Source organism: Lissotriton vulgaris, chromosome 4_1 (genome assembly GCF_964263255.1).
Source record: "Lissotriton vulgaris chromosome 4_1, aLisVul1.2, whole genome shotgun sequence".
NCBI classification, from domain to species: domain Eukaryota; kingdom Metazoa; phylum Chordata; class Amphibia; order Caudata; family Salamandridae; genus Lissotriton; species Lissotriton vulgaris.
In genome coordinates, this window is record NC_141691.1 from 962689762 (window position 1) to 962705012 (window position 15251).

At 43.5% G+C, this 15251-nt stretch overlaps 1 protein-coding gene across 1 annotated transcript in view; it reads left to right on the forward strand.

Annotated features, from left to right (window-relative positions):
- C4_1H18orf63 (chromosome 4_1 C18orf63 homolog) overlaps positions 1 to 14916 on the forward strand; it is a 1615038-nt gene extending 1600122 nt beyond the window's left edge. Inside the window, exon 13 of the mRNA XM_086966887.1 lies at positions 14794 to 14916. Coding sequence (XP_086823013.1) covers positions 14794 to 14916 — 123 coding nt within the window. The remainder of the gene's footprint in view (positions 1 to 14793) is intronic.
- The last annotated feature ends 335 nt before the right edge of the window (positions 14917 to 15251 follow it).

The following is a 15251-nucleotide window of genomic DNA, read 5'->3' on the forward strand; positions in this document are numbered from 1 at the left end:
TTTCATAGGGAAAAAAAAGAGTTCCAAATGTTTTCAGTAGTGTTGTTTATAGAAAACTGAAGGCCGAAATGTGTGCTCGCTATTTCAAATATTATTCTCGTTGTTAGGAGAGAATAGTACCTCAGACAGGCCGGCAAAAAATTTGTCTACCACAGTAGGTGAAAGTTAGGCCAACTCCGAAAAAATCGGAAATAGTGCATATATGCGATGCATTGCCATCATCTGTGTTTAGATCAGCAATGTTCACAGAAGGTTGTACCTGTGTGGTGCCGCTTTCATCTCATACTTCACCGCCACCTAATCGTAATGGTGAAGTCTCAACGAATGCCGTCATCAGAATAGGTAGCCGCTGGGGACAACACGTTGTATGAGCCGTTACCGAACCAAGCAAAGCATCAATATCCATTGGTACTGCTGATGGTAGTGTAAGACAGACGTCCAACACGCATTCTTCTCCGCATACCAGACATCGAAGCACAGGTAAGATGCAATCTTGCTAGATTGGTCTGAACGAAAGAAACCAGGTAGTATTCAGATCTCTTAGCCGGGCCAATCCGAGGACTTTAGTGATCCGTTCTCGATATCGTATTGCTAGGATCGTTTCTTCCATCGTATCCTGAATTTTTTCTGTGACTTGGCTTGCCATATCGGAGCAGAAGGAACAAAAATAAAATTCCTGCTACGAGTCCCAAAATAAGAGGCAGGCCACCGAATAAAGAATGCACAAAATTCGGGAAGATGCCCAGAACTGTTTCAAAGGGTGCTAACAGTCCTGAAAAAATTGTCTTAAATACATGTGCGATGCCACTGGTATCCGACATGTTTAAGATTTGGCTTAACATTTCAACGAAATGCACGGGGCAATTTGTCGATAATAGGGTATGTATCCTTGTCCTGCAACTTGCAGATCATACGTCTCTTTGAACGAGGTTAAAGGCACCGTTGTCTTAAAAGAATAGACTTCATTCTGCTTAAAGTATCAATTCCAATACAAGAGATATTCACAGAAGGCCATATTGCTGCCTCCATGTCTGGATTGCTGTTGGGATACAATACTTGCATACAACAAATGACCCTGGAAGTAACGCTCACGAGATAGGCTTTTCCTGGCATGATGCCACAACAGCTGTGGTCACTTATTATAACGTAGCTACCGTTGGAAGGTTGTCTGAAAAAGGTCTCTATCTGTGTAGCAGGGGTGCCGTGCAGATGACATGAAAGGTTGTTTGATGAACTTTTGCAGGCTCCATGCAAGTTAATACCTTGACACAGAAGTGTACCGCTTAGTGATTTTTTACAATTGTTACCACTAAAAAATACCTCTTTTTTCCCCTCACTATAACATCTATGTGTATAAGGCAAATTCCAGGTTGACTTGATGTATCCTTTACCCAACCTTTCATACAGGCCTGCTGGTATATACTTTTGGCAGTATTGAAACTGAAAAGTTGTTATCAGGATTGTATAGGTGCCATGTATTATCCATTCAATTACCGGTCAATCTGACATTGTCAATGGTAATTTTTCTAGTTTTTCAGTGCTCAGCACAGTATAGTCTGCTCCTTTTTGTGCCAACGAGATTTGTCCATCAGTAAGGATAAAGATAGAAAATAATGACGTTGTGTTGATTAGATGCTATAGCACGTAGCCTGAATGGAGGTTTTGTAACATCCAGCCAGGCTGTACAATAGAACGCAATTGGGGTCGACCATGTTGTAACATTAGCATACCCTGTTCTATTATATCAATAGCAGATGATACAATGCTGTCCAGTGAATAAATTCTGGAGGACAGAGTCGTTAACCCATTGTCCACTACAGAAAGTGATTTTTCCAAACTAATACATCAATTTCTCGTATTTTTTCTGCAGTTTCAATTTGTGTTACTTTCCAAACTTCATTGTAAGCTGCGTATATACCGGCGTATATGAAACGTTTTTGACGATGTTTGCGAGGTCCCATTAGGAAATCTCGCAAGCAAGCACCTTCTTTAAGTAAAGTTAAGTGTTGCTTAATTTCGGGTAGTGTGGATTTCTGTAGCCAATCGAGGCATAGTTTTCCTACACTGTATGTTGTAATTATCCCTGGATGTTGTCTCTGAGAATATCTTGGGTCTGGCCTATTCTGTTTGAACCCCCGTGTTTTGTTCAGGAATCTATCTTGACAGTTCTTAGTGTCTGTTGGCCAGATCAACCATTTGTTCCAATCAGGAATAGTTCTGTTTTGTTGTAAAATATTAGACACGTCTAACCCCTCATCTGTAGTTTTATCAGGCATAGGCTTTGGTATAGACGGGTTGTTTAAATCTTTTATCCTGGCTAGGCCAAGACAGGTTGTCTGTTGAATGGTGTCATTCAGGAATATTATTTGTTCTGGGATCATGCAGGCTCTAAATAATGATTCTAAACCTTGTACCTGACACTCTTTTGTACCCCAGATGGTTTTTGTCTCTATGTTATTTTTCCAAAATTTTAAACCAAATGTAGACATTTTTTCATAACATTTTTCAGAATAAATCAGTTTAGTATTTGTCAATATGTTTTTCATTCCTGTCTTATTTAACATTTTGAAATAAAACGTTTCTGGATTAGTGATATTAAACCCTGAGAAGTATGGGAATTTTTCATAAAATGTTTTTGAACTGCCTTTTGGCGGAGTTGGACAATGTTCCCACTGATTATAACTGAAAATATTTCTAGGATTAGGAGATTTATGCAGATAATGATGCCCAAAGTGATTGAAGCAATACATTACTTCATAATTCGAAGAGCCCTGTAAATAATCATGTTCTGTAAATTTTGCTGACATTTCTAAATCTGACATCATATTATTAATATTTTCAAAGTCCCAATCATCAGAAAGTACTAGGTGATACAAAGTCACTTAAGGAGATCTTGAATTGATGTGGATATCTCAAGATTTCAACCGGGCCATAGATTTCATAATCAGTTTTGTCCCATGCTATACCACCAGGTTTAGGATTTGCTGTGAAGTTCACTGATGATAGTTCTCGTTTTTCGATGTGAGAAGATCTGTGTGATTTCAGGACCAAGTTGATGTTCTGACTTGCTGTGTCCATTGTACTATATTTTCCATCAATAAATCTACCCAAACTTAAAACTAAGATGAGCCATAGAAGGAGGAAAAGTACACCTAACACAATCCATAATTCAATCCATGGTGAAATCAGATATGTTTCTCCGAGTTGATGAAAGAGCTCTGTAATTTTCTTTTTGAAAGTTTTGTTTGCTGGCTTGTCTCCATGTTCGTTTGAATCATCAGAAAAGTCATCGAAATTGATGAAGTAGCCAGATGCAGTTCTGTCAATTGTTTGAATGGCATCAGGAATGTTATTAATCTTTGTAGTTGCTTCTTCCTTTTTCATATTAGCATCATCCGAGGCTACATCATTGTAGACAGGTGTTTCTTGACGAACTGTTGCAATTTGGGTTTCAAGAGGCACAAGTTCCATGGCTTTGTTGCATAGTCCTTTTTTATTTACTGCAGGTTTATCAAATGTGATTAGTCTCTCAGTTTCAACCTCTTGGATTGTAGCAATATTTGGTCTGCTGCTATTTCTTTGGAGTACACTGGGCCTACTACTTATGATTGGCCACATGATTGTGGTTTTACCAGGTCGATTGATACAACTCGGTTCTCCTTTTTACCTGCAAGGGTCGGTAGTAGTACTGATCTTGTTCCGCTGACAGCTAAGACAGGTACTGCTTTTCTGTAAGAAGGCCCGAATTCCTTCTTCACCGTGATCTTTTCTCTGACCAGATCCCCAATCTTTGGAATCCAGACAGGTCTTGCTGGGACAGGTGGTTTTTCTTCAATGGTCTTTGGCTTTAGCTTTGTGTTACTTAGACTCCTTCTTGTTTCATTCAAGTCCTGTAAAACAGCCAAACGATATTTGATATCAAATGTTTTTAGTTTCACCACTGAAGTGTGACAATCGAGATCATGAATGATCATTCTTGTACCAAACAAAAGTTTGTACGGAGTGATGCCTCCTAGAGAATTTCTCGGCAGGTTATTAAGACTACGTTGGACACTTATTAGATGTTTGACCCACCCGTCACCCGAACCTAATACCCTCGCTGTTATAGATTGCTTTATGTCACGTTTTTTTCTCTCCAATACCGCATTGCCGTCGGGATGGAATGGACTAGAATACCACAATGCAATGCCCATGCTGGCCATGGACTCCTTGTAAGCCCGAGAGCAAAACGCAGGACCCTGGTCAGAATGTAGCATGCCAATTGTGTATGTGCTGATAAAGACTCACAAATCTTTTATAACAGTTCTGGCGTCAGCCGAGCGCTGGGGCCACATCCAAATGAATCTCGTCTTAATATTTATGGGACCGCATTTGTGCGGTCGGACGCCTGCGTGTAGATAGTCTAATGCTGTCTAATAAATGTGTCTGGGCTGGTCTTACTGTGTAAGAGTCAGATATCTGGTCCGGTTCATAACTGAGATCTCTATTGCAGTTCTGACACTCCATTGCAAAGTTATAAACTTACGTGCTCATTCCCGGCCACCAGTATCGTGATTGTAATTCTATTAGAGATTTCAGGATCTCTTGGTGCCTCAGACCCAATCCCATGTGTGCTTCTTGAATCAAGAAGACCCTCCGGTTCGTGTTTGGAATTACTCTATCCCCGACTCCAGGCATTTGAGCAAAAGGAACAGAGTTCGCATCAATTATGTATGTATTGCCGAGTGGATAATTTAGAGGTAATGTTGCATAATTGCCTTTCAATGAGGCTTTTACTGCTAGTAGCGTTTCACCCTCTATTTGTTTTTTCGTACGCTTTTTTGAAGCTAAGGAAGCAGGTTGACCCGCTGCCGCTGTGGCTCTGTCAGCCAATGAATTCCCTGCAACGTGAACGCCATCACGTTGAAGACTCTGTGTATGTATCACGTGAGTCTTTCGTAGTTCTTTCTGTAAAAGAACTACTTGTTTCCATATTTTTTTTGCTTTATTGTGGCACCTGTCTCATCTTTGTAACCGTTTTTATCCAGGTCTGCATGCTGTTATTGTAAGACCGGACGCAGTAATGTGAATCGCACACTATAAGTGTCGGGAATTCGCAATCAGCATTTTCAAGTGCCATCTTTAAAGATCATATTTCAGCTCACTGATCTGTACAGTTTCTGAGTGATTCAGTTTTACTGACCATCGGTCTGAATTTACCTAAGCGCCAGCGACCTTTGACAATCACGCACGCTGCATTGTAAATTTGTTTTTCCACAACGTAGTGTTGTGCACATCTGTCTGTGTAGATTACACAGGTGTATTTTTCTAGAGTTTCGATTGACAGAGGACATTCATTCTCATATTCCAGATATTCTAGTTTTTTCATTTTCGGATCAAATGCGTGTTTCACGTCTTCTGTTGCAAGAGAATTTTCCCATTGTATCCATTTTGGATCTAGAGCTTTAGGATTTAGAATGACTGGTCTTGTTACTGCCTCAAGGGCTGATACTGCTGTTAGTACAGATATGCTCTTCCCTTGGGCTAAGGCTCTTTCTTTTGCTACAGCAGTTTGAACCGCAGTTAGAATTTTTTCAGTAGGACTGAATTTCATTTCAGGTTGTGTGTACAAGCGTGAATTGTAAGCTATTGGTACAGTTTCTCCCTCATTAGAGGTCAGGTATGTGAATCTGCACCTTCCTGGGATGACTCGGATTACAAGGTTACGTTCCTTTGCGCGTGTTTGTAGTTTTGTTTTAGTTAACATGTCTGTTTGTAATGATCTTAAAATTTCTCTGTGTTTCTGAGTCCAATTAATTGGTTTAAAATCAGGTTTTATTAGTTCGTAGAGAGGTTTAACCCTCTCTGCATAATTTAGAATGTATGTTCTTCTGAAATTCAGAAAACCTAGAATTGATTGTAAGTTTTTCAGCATTTTTGGAGCGTGGAGTACTGCACACTTTTCTAAGAAGTTGTCTGCTAGGCTTTTGCCTTCACTCGATAACTCATAACCTAAAAATAGGACTGTTAAGTGGGCAATTCGTGACTTTTTAAAGTTAAATTTGTACTCTTCAGATGCAAACCCAAGTATGATGGTGTTCACTCTTTTCAAGTGTGTCTCCAGGTCAGCGTCTGTAAGATAGATGTCGTCGACATAAGATAATGCATCATCATCATCATACATTTGTAGTAACTCTGTTACCCTGGCTGAAAATAATCCTGGTCTATTCTTGAATCCCTGTGGGAGATGACAAAATTGTTTTTGGGTCCCCATGCTTGAGAAAGCGGTCAAATATCTGCTTTCTGGTGCTATGTTTTGACAGAAGAAACCATTTGAAATATCTAATGTAGTTTTATATTTCTTGCGCACAATGTTATTCATTAGTGCTGCACTGTGTGAGTTTTGTACTGCAAAAGTTTTACAATAAGAGATTAGGTGTCTGTAGTCCAAAACTAGACGATATGAATCTTCTTGCTTGGAGACAGGAAACAAAGGATTGTTCATTTGTGAGGTGCATGTTTCAATCACCCCCTGATATTCAAGTTGATCTAAGATTTCTCTGACTTGTTTTTAGCTTCTTGCTTAACAGGATACTGCCTCTGTGCAGTAGGTTGATTTTTTAACTGGATTTTATGGTGAGGAGAATCCCATCCTACATAATTTTTATATAATGCAGGAGCTTGGGCCACTGCCCATTTTCTAGCAAATGTGTATTTTTTATGATTTGGAATGTGATTTGAGAAGGCAGGCATAATCATTTCTTCGCCATGTGGGCACTCCCTGACAAACTCTGGTGGCCAGTCTTTCTCTACTAGAAGGATATCATAACCTTTAGATAGATTCTCCCAGAAGAGACCTTTTATTTTCCTAGTTTTATCTCCCTTTATACGTAATGGTATTTCATATAGTTTATGGGGCACGCTAACTCTGGTGTCTGCAGTTTCCACTTGAATATATTCATTCGTGTCCACTGTCTCCAGAAGATTCATCAGGATCATGCAAGCTATGGTCACTTCTGCTGCGCTGACTAGCATTATCTGGGCCCACTCTCCGTTTTTCAGTTGTTGTCCTCAGAATTCTCGGCATGTTTTACTTTAATACTGGCTACCTTCTTTCTGGGACATTGTAATTTTTTACTTTGATGAGCAGGTTCCTTGTCTTTGGACTTGACGTGCTCTTCTTTATGTTCTGACCATCCTCTTCTTTCCGATTTCTGTGAGGAAGTCTGAAAAGAACGAGAGGGACGTGTATCAATATCTTGATATTTGTCAGGTTTTCTCAAATTGTCCCTATTTCTAAGGATGTATCTTTTTTCAGAGGGCTCCCTTTGGGGAGACTTGCCTCCTCCTTCTGGAGATCTATCCCTTCATTGAGGATACCTTCCTCTGGACTGAAACTGTTTTTCTCTGGGAGAGGTTTGTTTATTACCCTCCCACTTCTTCTTTTGAGTAATTAAATTATTTTTAATGAAAGTCTTTTCAGGATTTTCAATTAGTTGGGGTTTTAGTGGTTTCCCACCCAAACTATCTCTACCTAATTCTTCATAGGATTTTTCAATTATTCTGGCAAGTTCAAAAGGTTGGTCTGCTATATCTGTTTCTTTCAAGTTTTTGGCGGATCGCCACAGATGCTGCTTCTCCTTTTATGTTGGCTAGTAATAAAGCCGAGACCTGCTTAAAGTCTTTTAGTAATTTCATACCCAGAGTTAAAGCAGGTTCTGGACCGTATTCATTTTAAATCTGTCTTAGTACGTCTGGTATAACCACCATAGACGGAACACCATGTGTTTTTGTGTAGATAGAAGAAAAGACTGTGCCCCAAGTGTCACAGTCCCCCACATGTGGTGCGATCCCCATTGGGAGACAGATAGTCAGAATTCTGTGTTTGTCGTGAGTGGTACTATCAGGAAATACTGCCTCTATTTGAGTAATTTTTTGAGCTAACCAGAATGGAATTTGTTCCCATTTTGCAGGTATTTTACCAATACATGATTGTATATTCTGTGGTGTAATTTTATTTGTGTTCCCCTGTTGAGGGGTGTACTGTGGAATTCTAATTGCAGGTTGGACTGTTGAAGGCCGCATGACATATTGGACCAATTGTCTATGTATTTTAATTAGTTGTTTTAGTTGAACTAAAAGTTCTCTGCTTGACATTTTTTCAATGTCGGGATATGGTGTATAGCTGGCTAGAACCGGCCATGTGGCTCCTGGTCTACCTAGTGGACCGAGCATGGTAATGTGATTTTGATGTTTTAGGGCGCCATTAAACCAGAGTAGGTGCTCTTGGTATGTTAGTGGAATTTCAACGTTCTCGAAAAGGGGTGTATTCCTCTGGAGATTCCTCTATTTTGTAGTAGTGGAACTCGCGTGTCACAGCATGTGCTGCTGGAAAATGTATCCAGGAATAGAATAACTCTGTCTGCCGATATTCATGGCCCTCTACCACAAATATGACTGTACCACCTCTTGATGATACTCCATTTTCTGTAAGTTTTATAGTTATGGTTTTTCTTACATTGACCGGGATGATTATAGCATCCGGGTCAATTTCATTAAACCCTGTAACGTCTGAACCCGGTTGATTCGCATCTACTGCAGCTCCACCGGTTTTTGTGTTGTCGCCGTTAGTTGACATTGTTTAATGAAAGTTTGCAGAGCAAGTTTCAAGGAAACAAAGATTAGGTGCACAATATTCTGGAACACTGTATCCTTCAACATTGACTAAACCAAAAACGAATACATAGGAATCTCTTCCTACTAAGTTTTGGCGGATATTAACCTTTTACCCACTCTAGACATTTATTGGAGTTTTTACGGGAAAGGGGGTCTGTGTGAAAAGCAAGACTGAGTTACTCTAGTATCTTGCGTTAGATTATCGCCTTACCAAACGTTGGGCGCCATGTAGTGTAGTTCCTATGTTCCCAATAGGCTCTGCGCATTGGAATAACATAAACGATAGTTTAGACGTAGGACTGAGGTCGACTAGGTCTCTATTGAATATGTTAGACTTAATTATGAATGGCAGCTAGCTTTGAGGTCACTAGAAACTTTCTCGAGTGAACAGGAATGAGTTAACTTTCCTGAATAGACAAGAAGGGATTAGCTTCTGACAACTGCATAAACATGACAACGTTGCTCCCTCCAGAATAAGGAGTATATCTCCAGAGTCGTGTGAAAACAATAGATATCTATTTTACTCAGTCAATCGTGCATTCTTAGTTTCACCAGAGTGCAGAGAAATAGAGAGACAGGCGTTTTCAACAAAAGCAGTTATTTATTGAGCAGTCTTCTTTCTCATGCAGAGAAGTGAATTGTCACAATTGCAATACTTGTCATAAAGTAGAGTGCGTACAGTAAAAGGAGTATTATGAAATAATACTGTAAAAGCATTTATATGGTTTCTGAGCCATATGATACTTAAAACGGATAAAATATATACAATACATAGAATGATAAAAGATGACTAAACGTACTCAACTGATGCTTCTAAAATACGCCTACCCCGGTTTACCTAACCTAAGCCTAGTACGTGGGAAGGAGTAAGTGAGCTGCAGTTTAAGTTAATTTAGTTTTGCCAAGAATCTGAATCAATAATTCTCTAAGGATCTAATCAGCTCCGTACCTTGGTTTTAGAATGAAGGAGGTCTTGTATCTCTTTCTCAGGACTCGATCTCCCAGCAACCCGCAAGGGTGACTGGAAACACTGTAGCTGGATTTCTCGGCATGAGAAAAGACAGCGTCTCTCTCAGTGCGTCAAATGGGAGGGTCGGCTTCCTTCGGCACTCGCATCAGCTGGGCTTTGGGTAAGTAGATAGCCGCTCTGCTCAAAACCACTGTGTGTTGCTTAAGGCAAATGCTGGTATATTTATACCTGGAAGGTGCCGAGTTTGACGTAAGGTTGGTTATAAGACGTCACTAAGAACTGTCACTAAGAACTGGCAGTTCTTTCAGGACTCTCAGGAGTTCTAGGACAAATCAAAACAAAAGCAGGGGGAATTCCCGGGCTGCTGGAGGCTTGGTTTGTTTAAAGAACGCGTTGCACTTTCTAGGAGTCTAGGGAAGTAGCCTTGCCATATTTGGACTGCATTGGCTATGACTAAATATGGATATGATTCTTATGCCTTTTTAGGGATATGATTTGTTATAACCACATATGGGCATGAATCCGGAATATTTAATTCGGGTCCTAGATACGTTCACAACAGTTTTTATTCCTCTGTGCCTGTACTTGCTTTCTTGCCCAAACTTGTTTTTATTCCTCTGTGCCTGTACTTGCTTTCTTGCCCAGACTTGTTTTTATTCTTCTGTGTCTGTACTTGTTTTCGTGCCTAAACTTGTTTTTCCAACCCTTGCCCTGTTCTCACGCAGCCCCTGCCTGTTTTTCCCGCTGCTGGGTCCCTGCGGCCCCCCCAGCCGCCCTGCACCCTGCAATCCCATTCGCCGCCCGCTCCCGCCTCCCAGCTGCTCCTCCCTCCCATATCCCTGCAGCGGACGTGCGCAGCGGGCTCGTCGCTGGCGCACCAAGGGCGCGCCTAAGGCAAGCCTGTCTGTGCCCCTCTGCGCCTGGGCCGCGCCCAGGACCAGGACCGCGCCCAGCACCAGGACCCCTGGACCCCAAGAATGCCACAACGCCCGACACCGCTACGATGCCAGAACCCTCCACGCACTCAACACCAGGCGATCACACACCTGCTTCCTGGCCACCCCGAAGCACACCCATGGAGCTTTCACCTGCCGGAAATGCAGGTTCACAAGCATCCACCCCACCATGCTGCCGACCAGGAAAGAACCCAACCACCTCTGATGCATCTTTATCAACACCCCCGCTCCGCCCACAAACCCGCCGTTGAACTCTGGGACCTACTTGACTCAACCTCCCCAGACATCGCCTTCCTGACAGAGACCTGGCTGAAGCCCGCCTCGGCACTCGACATTGCCATAGCCGTCCCGGAAGGCTATAAGATCGCTCGCAGGGATCGCACCAATGGAGCAGGAGGAGGAATCACCATCATCCACAGGAACACTTTCAGAGTCTCGAACAACACCGACGACACCCTCAGCACCGCCGAACACCTGCACTTCCAGATCCACACCGACCCCAACACCACCCTCAGAGGAACCCTCATCTACAGACCCCCGGACTCCGACCATAGTTCAGCGACTCCATCGCCGACTTCGTCAGCACACATGCCCTGGCCTCCATGGACTACATCCTCCTCGGGGACATGAACTTCCACCTCGAGAACAACAACGACACCAACTCCACCACCCTGATCGACAACCTAGCGAGCCTCGGACTCAGCCAACTCATCACAACACCCACCAACTCTGCCGGTCACACGCTTGACCCCATCTTCTCCGCAAGCCCCCACGTCTCCTTCAGCCACACCACAAACTCCATTGGATCAACCATCGCTGCACCCACTTAACCTTCAAGAAACCCACCACGCACCACCGCACCCAACAGATGCCTCGCCGCTGATGGAGCAAAGTCGCCGAAGACCAGCTAACCACCACCCTCGCCCAGAGCCTACCCGCCGACCCCACTGTCCCAGACACCGCTGTCCGCAACCCCAGATAATGGATCAATGATTGCGCCAACACCCTCGCCCAATCAAGAAACCCTCCAGTCACAACAACAAGAAAGCCAGCTGGTTCACTGAAGACCTCCGGGCCTCCAAGCAAACCTGCCGAAAGCTGGAGAAGATCTGTCTCCGTGAACGAACACCAGACAGCCACGTCGCGCACAAGAACGCCACCAGCAGACACCATCACCTCATCAGATTTGCCAAAAGGGCCTCCTTCAAAGACCGCCTAGACAACAACATGCACAACAGCAAAGAGCTCTTCAACTTCGTGAAGGAACTCTCCAACCCCAGCTCCAACACCAAAGATGACCCACCCTCGCAAGACCTGTGCTACTCGCTGGCCACCTTCTTTCACCGCAAGATTGCAGACATCCATGACAGCTTCAAGGCCACGACCGCCCTGACAACCACTGAGACCTCCGCCCCATGACCACCATCCGCACCAACCGCCTGCTCTCCTGGACCAACATCAACGATGATGACACCATCAAGATCATGAACGCCATCCTCTCCGGATCTCCGTCAGACCCATGCCCACACCACATCTTCAACAAAGCCAGCACAGCCATCGCACCCAATCTCCGGAAAGTCATTAACACCTCCTTTGAGGCAGCAACCTTCCTGGAGAGCAGGAAGCACGCCGGGATCAACGCCTTACTCAAGAAACCCAGGGCAGACCCCAAGGACCTCAAGAACCTCCGGCCTATCTCCATGCTCCTGTTCCCGGCAAAGGTCATCCAGAAGACTGTCAACGAACAACTGACCCGCTACCTCAAGGAAAACAACATCCTGGACCCTTCCCTGTCCGGGTTCCGTGGCAACCACAGCACGGAGACTGCCCTCATCGCCACCACCGATGACATCAGGTCCCTGCTGTACAACTGAGAAACAGCGGCTCTCATCCTCCTGGACCTGTCAGCCGTTTCGACACGGTCTGCCACCACACACTACGAACACGCCTCCACAATGCCCGGATCCAAGAGAAGGCCCTGGACTGGACCAACTCCTTCCTCTGTGGCAGAACACAGACCGTCCGCTTTCCCCCTTTCTGCTCGGAAGCCACCGAGTTCATCTGCGGCGTACCCCAGGGCTCATCCCGCAGCCCAACTCTGTTTAACATCCACATGGCACTGCTCGCCCACGTCACCCGTCGGCACGACCTCAACATCATCTCCTGCGCCAATGACACCCAGCTGATCCTCTCCCTCACCAAGGACCCCACACTGCCAAAACCAACCTTCATGAAGGAATGAAGGCCGTCACTGAATGGATGAGGAACAGCCAACTGAAGCTGAACTCAGACAAGACGGAGGTCCTCATCCTCAGATCCACCCCTTCGGCGAATCCTGGTGGCCGACCGCACTGGGAACCGCCCCAACACCCACCAATCGTACACTCACCCTCTCCATGACTAAACAGGTCAACGCTGTCTCCTCCTCCTGCTTCATCACCCTCTGCATGCTCTGCAGGATCTACAAGTGGATCCCCACTGAAACGAGAAGAACGGTCACCCAGGCCAGGTCACGTCAGCAGCAGGTTGGACTACAGAAATGCCCTCTATGCAGGAGCCTCGGCCAAACTCCTGAGACGGCTCCAACGCATCCAGAATGCCTCTGCATGGCTGATCCTTGACTTCCCTCGCCGCAGCCACATCCCACCCCCACCTGAGAGACCTGCACTCGCTCCCGGTCAACAAGAGGATAACCTTCAAGCTCCTCACCCACGGACACAAGGCACTCCACAACACCGGACCAACGTACCTCAACAGACGACTCGGCTTCTACACCCCCACCTGCCAGCTGAACTCCACCAACCTCTCCCTTGCCACAGTCCCCTGCTTCTGAAGAGTGACCTCTGGCGGCAGATCGTTCTCCCACCTCGACGCCAAGACCTGGAACAGCCTCCCCATCCACCTATGGCGGACCCAATACCTGCTGACCTTCAGAAAACTCCTCAAGACCTGGCTTTTCGAGCAGTTGCAGTATTCCCCACCACAGCGCCTTGAGACCCTCACAGGTGAGTAGTGCGCTTTACAAATGATATGATTGATTGATTGATTAAAAACTTCACCCTACACAAAAACGGACCAAACCAGGTCCTTGCAAAGACCAAATGAACTTCATATGTTCCCAGTTTTCATCTGTTTTTGTTGTGTTGGTAACCCCGTCCTCATCCTTTTTTACTGGAAGGAATCCTGAATTGTAGGAATTTTGTGGACTCCCCATGGTGTCCAGTTTTAAAAAAGTCTGGGTTTCGTAGGGTTCCCTGAATGATGACTGCCAAATGACTATGTGTGAGCAAACAAATTACCCCTTGTCCAACTCACATTTTTGTCCTGTTCCAGAAATGTATAGTTTTCTAGGTTTACATATCGGTTTAACACCTACTTTTACCACAAACTCAAAATAGAAGCAAAGGACAAAAAATATGAAAAAATTACTACTACTTAGAAACCCATTCAAAATCTGTGATGAAAAAAAAGATATTTTTATGAATCTATTTATTTTTGAGAGCTGGGAAGATGGTGATCTCAGCACAGCTAACTTTTGGTTGATGCCTTTTTCCCCGTTTTTAAACAAAACAAAAAAAAAACATTTTGTTTTGGTTATTTTCTCTGTTTTATTCAGGGAAATCCACAAATCCTGGGTACTTATAGAATCCTCAACATGTGGAGAAACAAGGTCACAAACGTAGCCAAGATAGATTTTGGGTAAAAAAAGGCTATGAAGGCTTGAACACAAACTGTCCCAAACATCAAAAAAGGGATCCACCCTAGAGGGTGGAAAGGCCTCATGGACTAAGGGGTTAAAGCCTTCTTCTAAATCAGACCCTTGATGTCTTATTACTGCTATTGTTCTTTTGGGAGGTGTATTTAGTCTATGATATGATTTTTATGTCATCCGAAGAAAGACACATTGAATCACACAAGTTCTAGCTGCTACATTACATCATTTTCTTTTTTAATTCCTCCACTAATTAGAGAGCCAGGGATTTCCTAGCTAGCATGGAGTGCTGAAATGAATATAAGCCTATCTACCTTGTCCCTGTCCTAACATGTTTTCTTTTCTTTCAGAAAATTTTGTTGAATATGTTAATTGCTGACAGATATAGTGTACATAATATATCAGTTTTTTAATAATCAGGAATATAAAAAGTGACTTAAAGTCTGGCAAAATTACGCTAATAACTGTTTTTTAATATAATATAATTCGCCTCTTTGCAGTTATCAAAGGTGAACAGTGCAACTCTACAATCGTGGCTGAAGCAACGTGGTATATCCATAAGGAAAAGAGATAAGAAAGAAGAACTTGTATCTAAAATAATGCAGTTTATCAGCGAGCTGTAGACCAGTGCAAAAGGAGTAACTTATTTATGGTTCTTGGTGTTTTATGAAAAAAATAGGCAGACCGTTTTGTGGTTAAATTAATCTTCTGCCATTAGATATGTTTATCGGGTTAAACAATTTTTTAGTTAGATTTGAGGGTAGTTTGTCCTTCATAAAGTTTCAGTACAAAGAAAATGTTGAAGTCCCTATGTTTCTTGTTTGGTTTGTTGTGCTCTCCTTCCGTCTACCCGTGTACTCAAAAACATTCGCAGTGAAAGACACTCACAGTGACAAAAGCATTACATCAACATGGCCATTACCTAGCTATCATGGACTCAACATGGCTCTAGTGCTTA